General features: G+C 38.9%; 1 protein-coding gene across 5 annotated transcripts in view; it reads left to right on the forward strand.

The window, feature by feature from the left end:
- pip4k2aa (phosphatidylinositol-5-phosphate 4-kinase, type II, alpha a) overlaps positions 1–14,765 on the forward strand; it is a 39,543-nt gene extending 24,778 nt beyond the window's left edge. The window contains exons 4-12 of one of the 5 annotated variants that reach the window (XM_032551253.1): positions 195–347; positions 950–1,096; positions 1,240–1,278; positions 6,906–7,022; positions 9,952–10,065; positions 10,157–10,397; positions 10,583–10,686; positions 11,266–11,394; positions 11,849–14,765. In XM_032551253.1, coding sequence (XP_032407144.1) covers positions 195–347; positions 950–1,096; positions 1,240–1,278; positions 6,906–7,022; positions 9,952–10,065; positions 10,157–10,397; positions 10,583–10,686; positions 11,266–11,346 — 996 coding nt within the window. In that variant the 3' untranslated portion in view covers positions 11,347–11,394; positions 11,849–14,765. Of the gene's footprint in view, positions 1–194; positions 348–949; positions 1,097–1,239; positions 1,279–6,905; positions 7,023–9,951; positions 10,066–10,156; positions 10,398–10,582; positions 10,687–11,265 lie in introns of all 5 variants that reach the window. The other 4 variants (XM_032551255.1, XM_032551252.1, XM_032551254.1 and 1 more) reach the window with 4 other exon arrangements.
- The last annotated feature ends 680 nt before the right edge of the window (positions 14,766–15,445 follow it).

Genomic DNA, 15,445 nt, shown 5'->3' on the forward strand with positions numbered 1-15,445 from the left:
TTATTGCTTTTTACTTCCATAAAGTTCATATTTGTGTCAATTTATCATATAAAATACACTAAAATATGTGGTTATGGTGCCACAAAATGTGTAAGGAGTATAAATCTAATATAAACCTCAATTTTACCATTGTATATCTTTATATCACAGTGTATCTTTTGTGTGAGCTTTGCCACCTTGTTCTGTTTCTGCAGAACTCTCTGACTCGCAGTGCTCCCTTGAACAGCGAGGCCCAGGGTCGCAGTGGGGCCCGCTTTCATACCTCTTACGATAAGCGCTATGTCATCAAAATCATCAGCAGTGAGGATGTGGCTGAGATGCACAACATTTTAAAGAAATATCATCAGGTGAAAAATGACTTTCTTACTGTACAAAAAATATATATTGTTTTTTTTTTTTTTACATATTTTTAAGAGGTCTCTATAAATTCCATAACTTTTGTGTCTTTTTTTCTTGTTTTATGACATAATTAAATGAATTGCAGTCACTTGACATTTATTTAGCATTTTTCTTTTTTTTTTGTAATTATTTTTTTATATTTAGAAAGACATATTTCCATCACATTCGTTAATTACAGCTTTACCCATTTAAGATCGCACATGAGTAAACAACCAGAAAGTCCAAGTGATTTTGTCCATACTGCCTTTCTGGTATTTTCCTTTACAGACATTTTTCATTTTTGATGCTGTCTTTTACTGCTTTATTTTATAAGAATTATTCCAATGAAATTTTACTGAGTACAGTTTTCCTCTGAGAGCCAGTAGACATGAGGGCCCTGTGGCCCTCATATTCATTTATCACCTCAAAGCTGATAACCAAAAAAACGCTCTTAAAGGGATCCTGCTGTGTTTTCTTCTTCGTTTTTGTTCCAACGTACTTGTGTGCACTGCAAAGAGCCATTGTGATCTTAAAGGACCATAAATTTGTATTCTCCTCTCTCCTTTGGTAGTTCATTGTGGAGTGCCATGGCAACACCCTACTGCCTCAGTTTCTGGGGATGTACCGTCTCACAGTGGACGGAGACGAGACCTACATGATTGTTACTCGCAATGTTTTCTCCCACCGCCTTTCCGTCTACAAAAAATATGATCTAAAGGTAAGAGGGGAGGATATACTAAAAAGCAAGTGAAGATCAAAACAATACTTTCGTCTAATTAAAGTATATATTGTTCCTTCTAACCTGTCTGTTAATTGTGTGTCAGTAGTGTTTTCTCACAGTGGTTAATTTTCTTTCTGTAGGGTTCCACAGTGGCAAGAGAGGCCAGTGATAAGGAGAAGGTACAGTCACCTGCCGTGAGCCAGAATCAGCTGTTAAACATAGACAAATGTGTTTGTACTATTTTTGCAGGCCTGTTTTACCTTCATAATATGCTTAAAAAAAAATTAACTTTCATTTGTATTTTTTGCTGTAACAAGGGTTTTTGGCAAGATATATTTTACAGCTGGAAGACCAGTTTATTTCCCCTTAAATGTGACCAGATTTGCTAGTTTTCTGTCTGATTGCTGTAAAGGCCACCAAAAACGTAAAAACAACAACAACAAAAAAAACACACCTTAAACTATTCTGCTACTGACTAATGTTTGGTGTCTATTAGGGTTGGGTGACTCAATTTCATCAATTAATCAAATCTTTGGTTTTAGACCATTAGTTTTTAGAAAATGTGAATTTCTTTTTCACCAATGCACTCCCTGGGTTTCCATAGTTCAGAGTGACGCTAGCACACCCAAAGCCTATCGCCTGCATGACAAGCGCTTTGTTTTGACAGCTTCTATTTATTTGGAATTTGAACTCAGGTTCTAAGAGGAAGCATAAGGTTCAGGCTATGACTTCTTTTTTTTTTTTAATGAAAATAGTTGTGCTATTATAAAAATACAATCGTAGGATTATAAGAATTATCATTTGATAATAAAGTTGAAATAAGACCAGAATAAAATCATAAAAATTGGAGAATGAAGTAGTAATTTTATAAGAACTCAAACACAAAAGATAACAATTAATAATTTATTATTTTCCTTGCATTAAAACATTAAAACAACTTTTTCTCATAAGTTTCAAACCTTCTGATAAAACTGAGTATTTAATCTGCTAATATTATGTCAACGTTGTCGTAATTAAATAAAAATTCTCGGAAATTGGAACTAATACTATGCTATCCAGCTCACAGAAGGGATGATTGAAATATGCCAGTTTTTGAAAATATTTATTTTATAATTTATAATGTTTTAGAAAAGAAAGCGAGACAAAAAAAATTTACATTTTATTTTTAAACCATATCGCCCAGCCTTGGTGTCCATTTTTTGATTTTTTTTTTTTTTTTGACTAAATTTTGAAGAATGGGGCCATATTGGCAATTTAACATTTTTAATTCAGCCTGGCACCTTCCTCTCACACTGGTCACAAGCTTGGTCACAAACTGCTGTGGGATGACATCCCATTCCTCAACCAGCATTTATTGCAAGTCATCCAGTGGTTGTTTTAGTCACTTTGGCACACCCAACCTAATCCCAGTGCTTAAGAGATATTGGAAATCCCCCGGTTGCCGAATCACATCTCTGCATTGAAATGGCCTTCAGTGAGGATGAGTCTTGTTATTATGCCGAGGAAGATCTTCCACCACACTGCAGAGATGATTTTGTAGGGTTTCATTAGAGCAACCCATATCCTCAATTCTGCTGCTCAACCTACAAATGTATTTTCCTTACAAACATGATTCTCTTTAAGGCAGGGGTCTCAAACTCCAGTCCTCGAGGGCCGCTGTCCTACAGTTTTTAGATGTGCCACAGGTACAAAACACTGGAATGAAATGGCTTAATTACCTCCTCCTTGTGTAGATCAGTTTTCCAGAGTCTTGCTAATTACCTAATTATTCTATTCAGGTGTGGTGCAGCAGAGGCACATCTAAAAGTTGCAGGACTGTGGCCCTCGACGACTGGAGTTTGAGACCCCTGCTTTAAAGGGAAATAAATAAGATTTATTATCACAATATTACCTATTCTCGCTACAGCAAACAGAAAATAGACCACATCAGTGTTCTCTACGTTTTGTGTTAAGCTTAGTTTAAAACCAGTGAAAGTTTTGTAAAAAATTTTTAATGAGTAATTACAAAAAATTACCAGTAAGTATGCAGTTGCCCTGATGGAGCTACATGTCAGTCAAAGCCATATGAAAAATAACAGAATGAGATGGAAAACAACTTGCATTTTTCTAGTGTTGTCGAAAACCCACACAGCTTCCAACAATTCCAAGCCCGCTGTCATCGCCCAAACGGACGAACACCGCTTCGGTGTTTGCCTTTGCTTCCTTTGGGTGGAAAATGACAGCAGCAAAACGTCCATCTCCTTTCAGTCTGAACCCACCTCATCCCTCCGTCTCCTCTCTAGCTGCTGCATGCCTTTTGTGTCCCGTTGATTTACATGCATCCCCTCTAACCTTGCTTCTGCGGCTCACATAGGTTCCCTGCTTGCTGTCTGTGTGAAAGATAGAGGGGTGTGAAACTGTGTATGTCTGGGTTTATGTTGATTAAGGAACCTTTCTCAGTCAGATGTTGTCTCAGTTGAATAGTCTTTCTGTATAGTCACGTTTAGTGATTGTGTGTACCTGCCTGGGTTGCGTCTATACTTTGTGTGAAAATATGAGGAAAATAGTTTCTGTTTTTGACACTACTGAGAGAGTTTGACTATTGAAAGTATTTTTCATAAAATAATCCTCAAATATTGCCAAAACTGGTATAGGAGAGTCACAAAAGGCTTTTTTTGTTTGTTTTTTTTACTGAGCTCTTTGCTACATCATCTCATACATCAGTGATTTGGTGCTATGGCTTAGGGCTATTTTGAGGGAATGATTGTCCTTAGTAGGATCTTTTTTCTCTCTGTTGGTTGTGTAAGGTAGCCACCGTTTCCTCCTGAGTGCTGTGAGCTTTCCACTTTTTTTTTTTTTTTTTTTACTGGAGCTTGAGTTGTTGGGCACCAAGCACTGAAGCATAGAAGACTTCAGGGAATCTCCTAACTAAATTTAGCTCTCTGCAGCTGGAGGAATGAAAACAAAACATGACTGGGGTTAAAACAAATGAGTGGAAAGCCAGAGCAGCTGAGGAATTAACACACACGTGAGCCCCACTGTGTGACCTCTTTCTCTCGGCAGCACAGCTGTCTATGAAATACAGTTTACTGTCTAGCAATAAAGATGAAGGAACAACACTATGCATTTGTGTCAAAACAGGTAAGAAGATTGTATCATATTCATTAAGGAAGATTTAAGAAATCTTGTGTTTTGTTTTTGCTTTTTCATAATTGTTTGGGTTAATATACCCTTAGAAATGTCAAAAGTCACAATACTAAGTTCCTACTTGCTGCACTCTCCACAATTGTTAACAAATAATATGTGAAAAGTCTCAACGTGTTTATTTCCTTATTGCAGTATCATAATATCACTCTGAAAAAATTTTATATCCTGATTAATAGGTTTTTTTAAGATATGATATCAAGCTTTTCACAAGTCACGTTTGAGACCGTTCATCATTTCAAAATCTCTCTAGGTCCTCAGTCATTTTTAACCCTCCCTTCATTTCAGTTTACCACACATATTTTCTACGAATTTTAGACCTAAATCATTAAAAAGATTGATGATGTTTCGGATTAACCATTTGTATATGGCCATATGTTTTTAGTTACACAGCTCAAAGACCCATTGAGTGGACAATTAGATTTTTTTGCCAATTTCACACATTCTTTCAAAATGGATTAGTATTTGAGAAGCTTTTGGAACTTCTTTAGTGCCCATGGTATCATGAATGTTTCCAAAGAAAAATAGGATCACAGCATCACATATCCTCCACCTTACCTAAGATGGCATGAGGTTCTTTACAACATTTATTACTTATTTTATACCTAAAACACCAGGAGCAACATGTTTTTTCAATACAGTAACTTGAAGCCCGTTGCTCCAGTAGAGTTTAGCAAACTCCATTTATTTATGTTTATTATGTAAATTGTCATTTAGTAGCTTTGGTGATTCTAAGTTGTCACTTTCTGCAGCAAGTGTCCAACAGTGAGTATTTGAGCCTTTTTTCTCTCTTCACTGTTCATCACTATATTATATTGCTATAATTGTAACCATGGACACGTATTCAAGGTGATGTGGGTGATCCGTCACACCGTCAGTTCCAGAAACGACACACAAAACGAGAAACCTTGTAAAAGCGCACGATGGATTAGTGCAACCCCGCTCAACCACACACAGGGTAAAAAACTTGTGGTGTTTAGTTGACCCTGTCTCTTAAGACTGCGGAAGGGTTCAAAAAATATTTCTAACCCAGAAATGCTTCCATGCTGAAAACGTGTACCCAAAAGAAAGTTAATTCTGCTTCAAAACAAGGTTAATATTTAGCAGTGTCAATAATTGTGGAGTGTGCTGTAATAACATTCCTTAAGCATAAAGGTTTAGGCATAAAGAGTAAGGTAGGATGTGTCAGGACAATGACACAGCTTCATATGCACTTACTGTCCACATCTATCCAGAGATGTTGCACTTTTCAAGTGGTTATCAAAGCATTACACTAACATCCACTCCGACTAACATCAAAGTCGCACACACTGCAGCTCACCACTAAGATCAAGAATCATTTGCATTGTGCCATTTGATACGTTGCTTCACTATGACAGTACGCTGTGTGTATGTGGAAAAACGCACCACACACACAAACAACAAGCACAGCACGGTACGGTTCTCTCCAAACTGCATGGCCCTCTCCCTCTCATGCATGTAGCTGCATGGTATCTAATAATTTTCTGCATCCTTTTATGAAGTGGTGTTATTTCCTAACACATTTTGATGTGTGTAAGCATCAGCGCCATCCTTTTGCACGATGTCAACGTGTTCTGTTAAAGCCATACACAGTATGACGTTTGGGCTTTTCTCTCCCATGGAATGAATGTTGTGGTTCCCGTAGCTGCTGTCTCTGGTTTTGGTTGTCGCAAAAACGGCAGCTGGCTTTCCTGACATGTTTTTATAGTGTTTGTGGAGGATTTGTTGTTTGGCAACTTAACTAGGTCATAATCTACAACTAGCCTTTGACAGGTTTGTCGGCTCATGCCAGTTGCCTGCGGTGAGCCACATAAATGCTGTCCTTAGGATACATTTTTGCTATTTTATTGCACTATTCCATGTAAAGCATGCTGTTCTAGAGCTCTAGCTAGCTGTCTGACTCTCCTTAAGGTGTTAGCCCACACAGCCTTTCTGTAAGATTATTTTTCTCCCAACTGCAGCACCAGTTGGTGTCTCCATTGAAGGCACATGGCTCTACTGTGAGAAAATGAATGTGAGCTGCCTTATGTTTGTCTCCCTTTAAATAGAAACCGTAAGCTGTTAGAAATAGTACCGCATTTGTTCAGAAATTTAGCTGACTGCAGATCTTTGGAATACCAAATAGTTAGTTGTTTCCCTGCTCTACCTAGGCCCAGATCCTTCCTCTTTAGACTTTGCTCTGCCAGGTTGCTTCCTTTCTATGTGAAAGCTTTATGGCAGGAAAAGGTTAGAAAACCAATAAAAACAGGCTGGAAAGACTTGTAAAGAATATTCCTCTGACATTGGGAAATAATCCTATAAAATGTGTAACTAATAGGAGCAATCTTTATGTCTATCATTCTTAAGTCTTACCCTATTTCCTGAAGGAGCATGTTTGGAGACTAACAGATCTTCTGGAGTCAGCACATGAAAGTGCCATAGAGATCGTTCGCGTGATGCCCTTTCCAACCCTCTTCCACGAGAATAAACAAAACTATTGTGCTCTTGTTGAATTTGAAACACTTTGCCTTTACTTCCAACTTCCTTCCTCTTTTCTTTCTTCTCTTCTCCTTTCTCCTCCATCCCTTCCGTCCTTCCCTCACCCCACCCTCCCCTTCTCTAGCAGCCACCCCCACCAGAGGATGTGCCCCCGCGGCAAAAATCTGGTAACGTTCAGCAAAGGCTGCAAACACTGCGGATTGCCACACGCTTTTACTGTGCCATGAAACACGTAAGAGATGTAAGAGAACCAGGGCTCATATATCAGGCATGATCTATTAAACCAATTTTTTTTTTTTGTGTGTCACTGTGATACGACATATCTATTTATTTTTGCAACTGGTTATTTTTTTTTTTTGTAATCTCCGCACCAAATCACTGTTATTTTAGGCCCATAATATGCACGTATTTCATTAATCTACAGTCAACCTTTTTCCCTCTGTTTTGCCAGACACTTTTGTTTTCACTCAGTGCCACCGACATTTATCTGAAACACCTGAGTGCCAGAAATAATTGAAGTTCATTTTTTTATTTTTCAATATTATTTTATGTTGCTTAATAAGCAAAATTAATTTGTTTTGATGTCATACAGTGAATGCTAATTTCTTCTTAACAGAGTAACAGAACTGTCAGTTTAGTGTTTAATATCTTTTACCGTTGTTAAGGTATGTATGTCCAAGGTTTTTTTTTTTTTTAGAATAGTTACCCAATTCTACCTTCAAACCATTTTTATTTTTACGGGCAAAAGCACTGGAGTTTTCTTTTGCTGTACAAAGCAAAAAATGAAACGGCGCTTACCATCCAGCCAGACCCCACTGCCTTATGCTGAGCACTAGGCGCCTTAGGGTGGTGATAAACTTTATGTGCACTTCCAGTGAAGCAGTATTTAGCTGGTGGGATATAATGTATATAATAAAACGTGGACAGTCATGGTGAGAAAACTAAAGGAGCCCCACCTACTCACTTTTAAAGACACAGTTGGTAAGCTAGAGGGGAATGTCTGTAAAGCAGCGGCCTGCAGGCTAGCCACCGGAGCACATAGCCCAGCTAATTATCCAACTAATGTTAGCTTGATGTACTTTTTATACTCTAGAAATGCATCAGAATCTAAGTAATAGTACTTAAATATAACAGCATGTTGATATAGCAGCATTATAGTTATTTTTGTTTTATTTGAGATCTCAGCCTTAAGACCTCAGTACAGTGATATTTTTAACACAAGTTCGTCTCAAAGGCCTACTGCCGTGACCACTTTAATGGCCATTTACGTAATGAAAAAAGCTGTGTTCAGTGATCATTGTTATTGCTGTTACCAAAAGACATAGAAGAAAAATAGATTATATTTTTCAAGGCTCTAGAAAAGCTTTGTAAGCCTCATCAGCAGTCTTCCTTTTCTCTCTCTTTTTTTGATATTCACCTCTGTTTTCCTGCTTTCTTCTCTATATCAGTGGCATACACCTAAGAGTCATACGCATTGCTTTTGCAGTCAGTATTGCAGCAAATCCATCAGCCTAAGTGCTGGATTCTCCAACTTCTGTTCTCTCTGGATTCAGCCTCATAGATACATTGTCATATGTCATTTCATGTCACCCATAAAGTGTCCCAGTCCGTCAAGTTGTTCATCCCATGTTTATTGCAATTTGGAGGTCTATGTCTGGATGTATATATGTGCTCCCAGTGTCCGTTTGTGAAATGGATTTGTCTGTATGTGTATGAATGTGTGTCAATGTTGTCCTGTCCGTGCACAGTCTAGTTGCTATGAAGTCATATGTTGCTGCTCTTCTCCTGCTGCTATAGAAACATTCTAGTAGCTAAACTGCAGCTGTTGCCCTGTTACCTCATTTCCTGCTCTTATTTTTCCTCAGTGACTCAAAAGTTGGCTCCCCATTCCTCCGCACCATAACAATGCTTCCCCCTACAGGCTGTGGGTAGTACTGCAGCACAATTTAATAAAAGAGTAATAAATCCTAGTCAGAGTCCTGTATTTTGCAAGTCCGCTGATATGTATATATTAATCCTATAAATACATTGACTTCATTGGATCAAATTGTTGTGGTATTTCCAACCATATCTTGTCTTGCGTCTTAGAAGAACTTTGCACAATTCGTCTGATCTGGTTGGTTTTCATAACAAAGCCACCTCTTTACACAGCTTTAAAGGGCATATTTTATACCAATTCAGGGTCATTAGCATCAAAACAAATCCTTATGGTAATAATATTTGAATCAGTTATCCTTTTCACTGATAACTTATATGCTTTTATATTCAGAAAGCATATAAGTCCTAAACGACAGCTTTTGAAACCAAACCTTTAGTCAGTATTTTCAGTTTGGTCCACATCATGGCTTCCACAGCAGAGCGTTCTCATCTGGTCTCCTCATGGTGCTCCCTGTCCCGCCTTCTTCGTCCTCGTGGGACAAATTGCCACATAGCACTTCATAATAAGAACTTGCATTTCAGCCGGAGACCTCACTATCATTTTCAGCTGTACTCTCGCTTTTTTTTTCCTGTTTTTTTTTTTTTTTTACCTTTAAACAAAAGTTATCATTGGGATCCACAACCCTGAACACAACTTGTAAAAAAGCGATCAATGAAATATGCCCTTTAAGTCTGCCTTTTCTTAGTGACAGAGCGTATGGATCTGCAAGTTGCATTTGAAGCTCTGTTTAAGTAAATGTGGCATGAGTAAACGTTAACCCGTTTCCAAAGAAAATGTTTGAAAAGTGCAGATGATGCATCAGCTGGATCTGTACTCTTCTGTGAGCATGCTGCATGCACTGTGTTAAGCAGTAATATATCTGATGTTTGACTGAATCTGAAAACGGTAATCAACCGACCACAGAGTCGAAACTTTGTTGTTACACGGGGTATTTCAACATGCAAGATCTTCTGTCAGAAGCACTGAGGCATTCAATGTTGACTGAGGATTGGGCCTTTTGAAATACCTTGAAATATATTGGGCAAGACAAGTACAGCATCTTATGCTTTTACATATTCAGATGTTTTTTAGTATCCAGAAAAAACTTATCTTGCTGGTACCGCTGCAACTTTTCTTCCTCCTTTTATTCCAAGAATAAATTTGTCTTTAGATTTTAGCCCAGTATTCCCGAGTCTGTCTTGCAGTTTGAACTGTTTCTGTCTGGATGCTAATCTCTGGCACTAATGGACAGGCTAAGGAGCTGCCCACCTACAAGGACAATGACTTCATCAACGACGGGCAGAAGATTTACATCGACGGGGAGAACAAAAAAATGTTCCTGGAGAAGCTTAGGAAAGACGTGGAGGTATGGACACGCGGGCGTCTCGGCTCTTGTTATGTCTCCGCACTTTGCCTTTGTATCTTCCATTGCTCAACCCTCTCGCCGTCGTCCTCAGTTCTTGGCCCAGTTGAAGCTCATGGATTATAGTCTGCTCGTGGGGATCCACGACGTTGAGCGAGCCGAGCAGGAAGAGGTGGAGACCGAGGACATTGAGGCGGAGGAGGAGGGCGAGAGCGACGGCGGTGTCATTGGGACACCCCCCGACAGTCCCAGCAACACCCTAGATAGCACCAAGCCGCTGTCACCTGGAGAGTTCGATCCCACCATTGACGTCTACGCCATCAAAAGCAACGATAGTGAGTGCCTGTCTAATTGGTTGGGTCAGCTTTATAACGCAATGGGGAGATACTGTTAAATAGAACTGAGAGCTCCCTCTAGTGGCTGAAGACTGATTTTCACAAATCTATAGTAAATGTTTATTTCCTTTACCCGTTTCTACAGATGCATACATTGTCTTAAGTTGGTTTGCTTCAAACTACAGGTGCTCCCAGAAAGGAGGTTTACTTCATGGCTGTTATAGACATCCTGCAGCATTATGATGCCAAAAAGAAAGCTGCCCATGCCGCCAAAACAGTCAAACATGGGGTAGGTGGATGATTGCATCTAGTAGATCTGGTGACGGGTAAAAAGTGTTGTGGTTGTAATGTAACAAAATATGAACAAGTTCAAGGGCTTTACCATTTTTGAAGACGTGTTATTCCCATCCTTCTTGTCCTTCCTTTCTTACATATGTACTTTTTTTCCTGATTCTTCCACCTTTCATGTTCTTTCCTTCTTGTGAACTTTGTTGTTTCCCCTCACACATCCATCCTTCTTTCCATTCTTCCTCGTGCCCTTACTCCCTACCCTGTCTTTTGTCCTTCCTCCTATCGTTCCTTCCGTTTTTGTCTCCTTCCTTCTCTCCTTTCTTCCTTGATTCCCTCCTTATACTCCTTGCACCTTGAGGACATTTCTTCTTCCCTTATGTCTCATTTCTCCCTTCATTCCTTTTTTTTCTTTCCTTGTTTGGGTCAATCATTTCTTTCTTCTTTTCTTGTGTCCTTCATTTCTTCTTTGTTCATTTTCCCTCTGCTGGATGTAAAAAGAAAAAGATGCCGCTTAAGCCGCAGCTCAACTGTTTTGCGTTGAGCTAAATGTGAAGTATGTTTGTGTTTCCCTCTCTAGGCAGGAGCAGAGATCTCCACCGTGAACCCAGAGCAATACTCCAAGAGATTTTATGATTTCATCACCGCCATCCTGTCATAGCCCCCCAGAACGACAAGAGCACCGAGGCACACGGGAAAGAGAGGGAAGGTGGGAGGGAGTCCAGGGTGGAGGAGGAGAGAGGAAAGCATGGACAGGGTGAGGGGGCGCTGGATTAATAAGGTGTCCCTCTTCCCTCCGTCCATTCGTTGTTGGTTTCTCTCTTTCAGCGGGGTGCCGTCTGTCTGCAGCTAAACAAAACATTGTTTGTTTACATTTAACCTCTCCTGTTGAATTTTGTTTTCACATGTGACTTTGGATGATGAGGTCGTTTTTAAGCAAGTGTCCAAAAGTCATTAAATTTGTCATGCCAGGCATTCTTGTTTATAGTTATCGATGTCGGCCTGTGGTTTTGTTTTGTTTTTTGTTTTTTTTTAATAGTTATTAATAATATTATTAATAACCCCTCCCTCACCCCTAAAAAAAAAAAAAAAATCCAGCACCGGCTTTTTTCTTGTTGTTGTCCTTTTTCAATGTGATATTTGTTGGTTTTCTCATCGTTTAGTGGGAGGCTGAATTTCTAAAAGCCGTGAATGTTGAGCCTCGCCTGATGCTTTGTTCCAGGGAGTAGAAAGCAGTCTTCCAAGAGGCCAACAACCAAACCTGCTCCCAAACAGCTGTTCACGCACCCAGCCAAACAAAGCTGCCTCCTTCCTCACTCATCTTCCCCCCCCTTTTTTTTGTTTACATTGTATAGCTACACTATATAATGCTTGTTTACTCCCCACTGTGTCTGTCTGTGATTGTTTTTTTTTTGTTTATTTTCTTTGTGACATACCATGATTTGTAATGCAAAAGGGAAGGCTGAATATCTCTAAAAATGAGAGGTAAAAAAGAGGCGTGCAGCTTCCTTTATTGTCCTCCGGAAATAGTTCACCATTGTTGTGGGAGATCGCAGTTTCTGTTCCTGCTGCGGAGAATTGCCCAGAAGTCATTAGTGACAGCTTTAAGAGCGAGTCACTGCTCAGTAGAAAAACAAACGTGGATTTAAAGCGAAACAGCCCCATACATTTTTTTTTTTTTTTTTTTTTTCACTTTACCGACTGCACCTTATGAGTGAAACCCAAACTGTTGCACTTTCATTCTTCGTCAGGAACTCTTATTCTGTTACAATCGCAGCAGAAAGACAAACTGAGCTCGCTCATCTCAGAACCGAAGCCTTGATCTCGGATCCCGTCTTCCCCCACAGCACCCGTCTGCCCGTTTTTTTTTTCTCGGGTTGGTTTGGAAAAATTTACTGCAATATTTAATGTGGGTGTAGTGGGGTTAATTTTTTTAATTATATCTAAATCAACATTTCTAATCCTGTTAGGGGCACTCTGCGGTTGTGCTGCACAAAAAGGCGGTTTATCTCTGGCGTCTTATCAGTGTTCAAAAAATTGGGGAGGAAGGAGATCAGGAGTAGCTGCGGATTCATTTTTACCCTAACAGCAACGTTATCTAACCTCGTTTGTGACTCTGGTGTGTGTGTGTTTTTTGTTTGTTTTTTTCATTGTTCTCGCTATGTTTTTTATCTCTTTTTTTTTTTTTTAATCATTGCTCTTTTTTTATTATTTTGTATATTTTGCACAAGAGGAAAGGAACCAAATGTTACAAATACGACCCCAATTAGTGGAAATGGTCTTAACAAGGGAAATGCAATATACTCGTGTGTAAGTTAGTGATTTGTGTGTGAGGTCACGTTATCACCAACTGAAACAGGTCAGCTCTTTCTTTCTGACTCATGCAAAAAGCTTCCAACGTCATGTTTGTTTAAGTGTCATAGATTATATTGACGTTTCTATTTTTTACATTAGATTTTAGTCTCTGATAATAGAGGGGGGGAAAGGAGCCACTCTGTGGAACAAGTAATGGTGCTGCGGTAATGAAGAATGACTCTGTTTGAATTTTTACAACTTCTAATACTTTAAAAATAAATTTTAAAAAAATGCATGTCACAGGACTGAGTTTCCTTTCCTCTCTTTACTCTGTCGTTCGTTCGGTCTGTTCTGTATGTGCCCCTCCGCCTAAACCATGTTAAGTAGTCCCTTCTGTTGCTTATTAAATAGCTGTTTTCATTGTATACACTGTGCAAGATGTGTGCCTTTATACTCCAAATTATTTAATTTTATATTTTGTAATCTTTTTTTTTTTTTAAACAAGTGTAAAGGGTTATTTTATTAACAGTGTGCTTACTTTGATGTATTATTTTTTGTGTGTGTGCAACCTTCCCTCCATTCGGCACCTGGTAGTATACTTGTCACTCAGTCCGTGTAATTAAACCGTTTAATTGGTCGTTTTCTAACCAACAAGGTTAAAAATGAAAAAAAAAAAAAATTGTGAATATTTGAATTTTGTGGGTTTCTTTGAAACCTGTAAGTGTAAATCTGTGTTTCCTTTCTGCTCAGGCTGAAAGTGATATCTGCTCACATTTTTCTTTTTTCTTTTTTTTTTTTTTACCCTACGTCGGTTCATGCTGGTCCTGCCTTTGTTAAAAGAATGTTTGTTTGTGCGTGTGTGGGCGTGTGTGTGTGTAAGAGAGAGAGTGCGTTGTGGAAGTGTGTGTTTTATCTCTTCTTCCACCAAACCCAGATGCAGTCATGGTAGATTTTTGTTTATTCGTCCCACAGTGAGATGTTGGTGATCATCGTGCTCCATCTCTGTAAATGGTCTTTCACATGCAGTAGAACAGTGTACATGTCACGCGCCGCTTTGTTCCGTTTTCTCCCCCAAAGACGCTGCTGCTGAAGCTGCGAGTCGACCCGCTGCCACTGCTTCACACGCCAAAATCGCCTTTCAGCAGTCAGACCCCCAATCCCTGTGAGCTTAAGAACATTGTGTTTAGTAAAATGCGTGTTAGTTGGGATTAAATGTTTTGGGGTTTTTTTTCCCCCCCCCCATATTATTTCTTTTTCTTCTCTGTGGTAAATGGAGTGAGATGTGCAGTGCTCATATGTGTGTAACAGTATCCAGGGGCGATAGGGGGCATGGGGGGGGGGGGGGGGGGGGGGGGGGGGGGGGGAACAAATGTAAAACGGCTCCAGGGCCGGGCATCCTCTGCAGATGTGGGGACAGTTTTATTAGGCTTTTTAAGTTTTTAAAAACTTAAAAAGCTCTTTTGGTGGAAACTGTATTTTTTTTTTGTTTTTTTCTGAGCGCTCTAAATTGGTATGCACCACCTGACCCTGCAGATCGTGCTCCGGTCTCAGCAGCCTGTGATGCTCTCTGACCCCGGGCGTTGCTTTAAGCATTACTTGTACGCGTGTGTGTGAGAGTGTGCATGTCTGTGTTTTGCAGTCTGCCGAGTGTTTCCTTTCAGTGGCAGACAGGACAAGATGAAATTGTGTGTTTATTGTTTATTCATACATGGTTAAATAACAATTACACTCCATTCCATAAAGCAATCACTCCAAATAATTAAAGCACTTGTTCTGCCTAACTGATTCAAATCGTTATCTCTCTTTTTTTTTTTTTTCCTGTTATGTGTGAAGCTTTCAGTTAAACGGCAGTGGGGAAAAAAAATGAAGTGACCATAAAATTCAAAGAAAGTGGACAAAAAAATTACTTTTTTTGTTTTTCCTCCAAGGCAGAGGCAAAAATTACGAACTCTTAGAGCTGTATCATGTCTGTTGAACAACTTTTAACTGTTAGTAAAGTATCCAATCCTCAAAACTCCGTTATATTGTGAAGCAGAAAAAAACAATACAAAAAGTCAATATTTTTAATAGAAATAAATAAATAAGGGGCAAAGAAAAAAAATTCCAGTAAACGGGAACAAAAGTAGAATATCACATTTCTTTTGACAAATAGAATAGAGAAGTTTATAAACTTTTCCTTTTTATATTCAAGATTTAAATTCATTGTATGATCTGCAAAATCATTCCGCTCAATATTTTGTTTGTAGACTTATTTAAATTAGACATGGCATGCCACAGATTTCATAAATAAATAATAAAAAAAGCTTAAATTTTGCAACAAAAAATAGTGACTCACTTACACTTTTTATTTTAAATTGTATATTTACATAAGTTATCCATTGCATTTTAATAGAGGTCATTTGGAAAATTAAAAGCGTTGATTAGAAAAAAGAAAAATAAAATGACCACATTGGAATCAACGAAGG

Source organism: Xiphophorus hellerii, chromosome 21 (genome assembly GCF_003331165.1).
Source record: "Xiphophorus hellerii strain 12219 chromosome 21, Xiphophorus_hellerii-4.1, whole genome shotgun sequence".
NCBI classification, from domain to species: domain Eukaryota; kingdom Metazoa; phylum Chordata; class Actinopteri; order Cyprinodontiformes; family Poeciliidae; genus Xiphophorus; species Xiphophorus hellerii.